Source organism: Pterocles gutturalis, unplaced genomic scaffold, assembly GCF_000699245.1.
Source record: "Pterocles gutturalis isolate BGI_N339 unplaced genomic scaffold, ASM69924v1 scaffold26495, whole genome shotgun sequence".
In the NCBI taxonomy this organism is placed as follows: Eukaryota; Metazoa; Chordata; class Aves; order Pterocliformes; family Pteroclidae; genus Pterocles; species Pterocles gutturalis.
Genome location: NW_010144166.1, coordinates 12,054 through 18,673, shown reverse-complemented (window position 1 = coordinate 18,673; position 6,620 = coordinate 12,054). Strand labels below are relative to the sequence as shown.

At 38.5% G+C, this 6,620-nt stretch overlaps 1 protein-coding gene across 1 annotated transcript; it reads left to right on the top strand.

The window, feature by feature from the left end:
• The first annotated feature begins 330 nt into the window (after positions 1-330).
• FGG (fibrinogen gamma chain) lies at positions 331-5,043 on the top strand. The gene is made up of 9 exons (XM_010085029.1): positions 331-402; positions 495-539; positions 983-1,166; positions 1,274-1,367; positions 2,296-2,426; positions 3,091-3,224; positions 3,348-3,532; positions 4,222-4,499; positions 4,844-5,043. The coding sequence occupies exons 1-9, from the start codon at positions 331-333 to the stop codon at positions 5,041-5,043; spliced, it is 1,323 nt and encodes a 440-aa protein (XP_010083331.1).
• The last annotated feature ends 1,577 nt before the right edge of the window (positions 5,044-6,620 follow it).

Sequence of the window (6,620 nt, the reverse complement as noted above, 5' to 3'; positions counted from 1 at the left end):
GAGTTTTCTTCCACTTGTGTTACTAGAAGTAGCATCTCCGTGCCTTGTCTCACCTTCCCACCTTCCCTGAGACCACCTGGCCAGAGCAGAGATCAAGCGGATAAGTGGGAAACAGGTTCTGAAAATGGGAGGAGTAAGAGATGTGTGCAAATTCTGGGAATCCACCTCAAAATCCCTACCCCACCTCTTCCCGCCACCTCCCAGTGCCCGCCCCCAGCTTCAGCCACTGCTCCCTTAAACCACTGCTGCCCTGCGCCGGGTTGAACATTTTCGGCTGCTGACTGCACGACTCACACCAAGCGGTCAGCAGCGGCCAGTGGGACAGACATGATGGTGCTGAGGTTACGTAGCTGGGCTCCCCTGGGGCCTCTCCTCTCCCTGCTCTTTTCAACCAGCCTGGCGGTAAGTGAAGAGACAGTGTTAGAAAACACGTCAGCGCGGAAAGCACTGTCGGAGAAAATTCACTGAAAAATGGTCTTCTTTTTCCTCTTCAGTACATTGCTACCAGAGAAAACTGCTGCATATTAGATGAACGATTTGTAAGTACCTGAGCAATTTTCTTTTATCTTAAGAGCCTAATTAAAACTTCCCTACGCTGATTATTAACTACCATTATCACTTGTAGCTTTGTTTGCTCTTCATTGTTATTTTCAGTACTTATTAAATGCACTGTGCTTAAACCTGCTATCTTTTTATAGAGTTATATGCTTGGTAAAACCTAGTGGAGGCTGCACTGTTGACAAAAGCATACAATCACACGATGCCACAAGTAACAGCATGCACCGTTTCCTTGCTATGTGTGTGTATACACACACCGTGTGAAACCAAACTGCCTCTGTAAATTCAAAAACTGCAAAACCTGCCCTTTTTTATCCACAACCATTTGTATAAGTGGTGCCTGAAAGTTCCCCTGCCCAAATATTCTGACCCCCCCTTTTTTTTTCTCGAGAAACATTGCCAATGATTATTCTTTCCTCTTTAGGGTAGCTACTGCCCAACGACCTGTGGCATTGCAGATTTCTTTAATAAATATCATCTTACTGTGGATAGTGAACTGCAGGAAATGGAGAGACTTTTGCGGCAAATTACTAACTCCACAGGAACAGTAGAACACTTGATTCAGCACATCCAAAGCCTCTATCCTCCAGAGAAGCAGACACTACCAAGTGAGAATATAAAAATAACTACACAACTGGAAAATATAATTTAAGTAGTTTTCTCATTTTTCAGTTTGCCTAATTGCAATAATTTTATACCTTTGTCTGTTTTACAGATACAGTTGAATATTTTACTCAAAAGTCCAAGAAAATAATTGAAGAAATAATCAGATATGAAAACACTATTTTGTCTCATGAAAATACTATACAGTAGGTATCTTCCATCTATTATATCACTTGACAATCCAAATTGTTTTCTTTGTGTTCTTCTATGAAGTGCAGCTAAGGCGCCTTCAGAAGGGTTTTTTGTTCTCATGTGGACCGTTGTGTCATTAGTAGCTGCATAGCAAGACACAGAAGAGTGAGGATCTGATATTGCATTCTCTGCTCATCTGCACAAGCCATTGATTGTTCAAGAAGTGCAAGATAAGAATGTCAGGAAGCATGGCAATGTTTTTATTTATGTTTCTTTTGCTGTGCCAGCTACTCCTAAAATTTTTTTCATGATCTTTGGAGATTTTATTTATATGAGTTTGTGCTGTAGTGCAGAGTGTGTGGAACATTTGTACAATCATTCACTCTGGCTAATTTTGCTGCGTATATCCATGAAAATCAGCTCAGTTACATTGATATAAATCCTAAGGAGCTACAAACTCAGTTGTAGTCTTTTGCAAATTGACACTGAAAATAAAATGGAAAACATCATTAACTTTTATAAATCTTAAGGTTTTTTGACCTGAATGTAGAAAAATCTCCACTTCTGTAACATTATATCAAAGACATTGTAGGCATTCTGACACATAGAGAAGTTTATTTACAACATTTATGTTTTACAAATACATCCATAATGAAAGAGGAATAATGCGTCAATTACTTCAGGACAACAAAGAAAAACTTTCCATAGAGTTATATTCATACATTAATTACTGGTTTGAGTTTTGCTGGTTAGAGTCAAGTTTTGCATAAGATTAAGTGCGTGCTTTCCCATTTTGGCTAGTTTCCTCAACTTTAAATACCAGTGCTAATAGAGGCACCCACTTTTACAGGGGTGTATGTAGCAGCATGTGTGCAGGGAAACGTGTCTTACATATTCAGAAACAGCAGAAACAACAAGCCATTTTTATGTCTCTCTGTCCAGACAGTTGACAGATACACATATATTGAACAGCAACAGGATCACACAGCTGAAACAGAAGATTGCCGAGCTTGAGTCACATTGTCAGGAGCCATGCAGAGACACGGCTGAAATACAGGACACAACTGGAAGAGGTGTGCAAAATGCTTCTTGTATGGTGGAGGGTTAATTCAGTTACAAGTATTGCTAGTTGGCATCACACAGATATTCTTTGCAATCTTAACTGGACATAGATTTCTGTAAAGGCATATAAAATTGCAAGTTATGAAGCCAGTGCTTGGATCAATGTAAGCGCTGGGTAGACGCTCTGCAAACAGGGCATTCAGATGGAACAGACATCTCACTTGCTCCTTTGGCCTTTTTGGCCAAAATTTGATTATCCCAAAATGTATGCTAAACATGAGGGATAGGAGAAGAGTTTCTATGGACATAAGACAAACAGAAGGTAGTTCATTACCACATTTCTACTGAATGACCTGGAAAAAAAATAACTATTCCTTTAGCTGCAAAAAATGCCATTTTTGTTTTTATAGAAATTAATGCCATGACTGTATTTTACATTTAAGTTGCTTAAGCTGTATGTGAGACTAAATTCCTCCGCATCTTACACAAGTCCTGTGACTTTTAGTAGGATTTTATGCCAATGACATTAAAGTATTTGGATCAAATAGCTAACTTTGCAACAATGACATTTAGATGAGTTGTATTTCTTGCACTAAGAAATGCACAATATCAAATAAATGTGAGGATAGAAGTGTACCTAGATTAATAATGATTGCCTGAATATCTTTACTTCAGATTGTCAAGACATTGCAAATAAAGGTGCCAGAAAAAGTGGTCTTTACTTTATCAAGCCTCAAAAAGCCAAGCAGTCGTTCCTAGTCTACTGTGAGATTGACTCATATGGCAACGGCTGGACAGTATTACAGAGGGTATGCCACTTACGTATTATTACCATGAGCAAGCTTATTGCATCAGCACTGTTTTTATTTACCTACATAAGATATGTACCTTTTTGATTGAGGTTTTTGTTTTGGTTTGGTTTTTTTCTCCAGAGACTGGACGGGAGTGAGGACTTCAAGAGAAATTGGATTCAGTACAAGGAAGGATTTGGACATCTCTCTCCAGACGACACCACTGAGTTCTGGCTGGGCAATGAAAAGATTCATTTAATAACTACGCAGTCCACTCTGCCATACACCCTACGAGTAGAACTGGAGGACTGGAGTGGCAAAAAAGGGTACTTGCTCATGATGCTTCTGAAAATGACAGCTTGTCAGTTTGTACAGCTCTCTGAAAAAATGGTGGTCCCTTAGACCTGCTAACATGCATAGGACACTGCATTGTCACCATGTGTCACTTGCTGCCAGGCACACGTGCATGTCTGAAGGCAATGTGCTCGCAGCTCTAGTTTATTTGTCAGAAGGAATCTGTTTCTTCTCTTCAAGTTTCTTCACATCTTCTGCATCTTATGGACTAGATGATCACTGTAGGCCTCTTCCAACTGAACTGTTCTGTTCAGTTCTGTTCTGTTCTATGTATTCCGTTCTCCGGGAGGTCTTACTGTTCTTGCTATTTCTTGAGACATCTGCTCTTTCCTCCCACCGAGAGTTTCCTCATGACCTAGAGTAAGCGTAAGCATTATGAACCTGGGATATAGATAGATATATATATATATGTTTATATAATATAGATCTTTCATACATCACAGAAGACTAGTAGTCAGAAAACATGTCTGATATTGGAGCACAAATGTTCGTTGGATGTATGTCATTGAACTGAGGCACAAAGTCATGCAAAATCAATTCCTTTTCAAATGCTAGAATGCCATAAATGCCTTTTCTGCAGTGCTAACACCTATGTATTTTTCATTTGTGCATGTACTGGGAATGCAGCATGCTCATATTCACTGTTATCCCTTCTTAACAGCACTGCTGACTATGCTGTATTCAAAGTGGGAAGTGAAGAAGACAAGTATCGACTGACTTATGCCTACTTTATTGGCGGTGAAGCTGGGAATGCCTTGGATGGCTTTGATTTTGGAGATGATCCAAGTGACAAATCCTTTACCTCTCATAATGGCATGCAGTTCAGTACCTATGATAACGACAATGATCGGTTTGCTGGCAACTGTGCTGAGCAAGATGGATCTGGTTGGTGGATGAATAGATGTCATGCTGGCCACCTCAATGGCAAATATTATATAGGTAAAGTATCTTCTAAATGCCTATAACCCAGGACACCATATTTCAGTGGCAAAAAGAAATGGGTCTCTTTAATTGAGTATGTTTTGCCCTCTGGTTTTTCCAAAGCTGGCTTAGCCCATTCTTTGTAATAACTGAAAACACCAACATAGGAACTTGTGTCTGCTCTCCAGCCCAAAGTGGGAGAATTAGTCCTGAGAGAAGCAAACTTGGGGGGAGAAGGGCAGCGAGCAGGGCCTCTTAGCATGCCCAGAGATGCCATGGCGTGTTAGTACCAGAAAAATGTATGGACACATTTACTGCTTTAGAAAGAAACTAAGTGTTTTGCTCCAACTGATATTTTTTAGATGGTGTGTACACATCAAAAGATGCTGGTCCATCTGGATATGACAATGGCATTATCTGGGCAACCTGGCGTGACCGGTGGTACTCCATGAAGAAAACTGCAATGAAAATCATCCCATTCAACAGACTGTCAGTAGATGGACAGCAGCACAACTTAGGCAGCGCCAAACAGGTTCGACCACAAGGCCGAGGAGATATTTAAAATGACAACAGAACAGTTATAATTTCAAATGCTAAGCATGAACAGCTGAAGTGTTAAGCCCACTGCAACTTCGAGAAGTTGGCTTTGTTGACTATTTTGTCACAAAAATATTTGTGCTTTTAGTATACCTTCCACATTACTCTTTCTTTTAACATATAGATAAATGGATAGTCTCATGATCAGAAATAATTCCTAGCCTTCATGCTACATTTTTTATTTCCAACTTATGTAACTATGTATGAACACTACCAACATGTCATCATAGCCTTATGTACTTCTTTCTTCAGAAGAACATTAAAATGCTCTCTTTTTTTTTTCTGTTGTAGGTTGGAGACTCGTAAAGGGACAATTTCACAAGGACTGATCTGATCTGAATTTACCTAACATTGCACAGTTCAGTTTTGTCTATAAAACACCGTTGACAGTAAAATGCCCAAGCCTCTTCCCTGAGCAGTCCTTACCTCTGTACATGGTTATTTTTTTCTGTACAAATTCTCAATAAATTTTTGGTTGTTACAAACAATCTGAACTTTTTATCTGTACTGTACTGTTGACCAAGCAAGTCAAAGTAAACTTTATGATGGTTGGAAGGTTACTGTGATCAAACCTGTCTGGTTCAGTCATTCCTGAATTCTACACCAGTAGTTTCTGCTGTTTGTTTAGAGACGAGTGTTGGAGCTATTTCTCCATAAAATGTGGCTTGTTTCCAAATGTTTTCATTCTGTTTTCTGATGAAATTGATTTGTGACATAGATCAAAGTACATAGCAACTTGAAAGAAGCCTAGTTTACTGCTGAAGGCTACTTAACTGAGCTTATAATGAAGTAATAAATACATTTTCAATTGGGATGTGTTAGGAAGCATATTTTCAATGACGAAGAACAGATATTTTACTCCAGAGCATATATATTAACAAGTTTCTCGAATATTACTCAGAATAAAAGTTCCATTTGCTATATAGCACATAGTATTACACTGTACAGCTATTATTCCTGAATACCCCCTTTTGATTCATAAATATTTTAAAATTAATCTAATATCTTTATTGCCATTGTTGGACCAAAAAATGTCAACATTTGCAGCATAAATTCATAGCATTTTACTTGCATTTTATTTTTCTAGATATGGTAATAATTGTCTATGTGATCCATAGGAGCAAACTCACAACACAGATCAAGGACAACAAAGAGTTTGCAATGCTGTCTGAATTTACTCGCTCTGAATATTTGATGAGTGCATTTCAGGGGTGCATTAGCAAATCAAGTTTGGTTTGTGGATAAACTGCTCAACAAAAAAATAGACTCAGATCTAGAATAGAAATATATTTTGATATATAAATATATAGATATATATCAAGTTGATATATCAAGAAGTGAAATATCAAATGTGTCTTTATTTTTAGCTACTATTGAGAAGCCAGAAGTTCACCTGGTATTTCTGAATAGCACATTCAAATGCATTATTTTAAAGACAGAGAGACATTACATTAATAAGATAGATCTTAAAGGCAGCTTATGCTGCCTCAACACTTTCCCAGTTTTGGTGCCCAGGTCTGTAGGGAGGCTGCTGTTGAGCCT

What these genes read in the sequence shown, in the direction of transcription:
- FGG (XM_010085029.1), top strand. Translation starts at nt 331, where the DNA reads ATGGTGCTGAGGTTACGTAGCTGGGCTCCCCTGGGGCCTCTCCTCTCC. An exon ending in GCATATTAGATGAACGATTT is followed by an intron (nt 540 to 982) that starts GTAAGTACCTGA and finishes TTTCCTCTTTAG; the next exon opens with GGTAGCTACTGCCCAACGAC. An exon ending in GCTGGACAGTATTACAGAGG is followed by an intron (nt 3,225 to 3,347) that starts GTATGCCACTTA and finishes TTTTTTCTCCAG; the next exon opens with AGACTGGACGGGAGTGAGGA.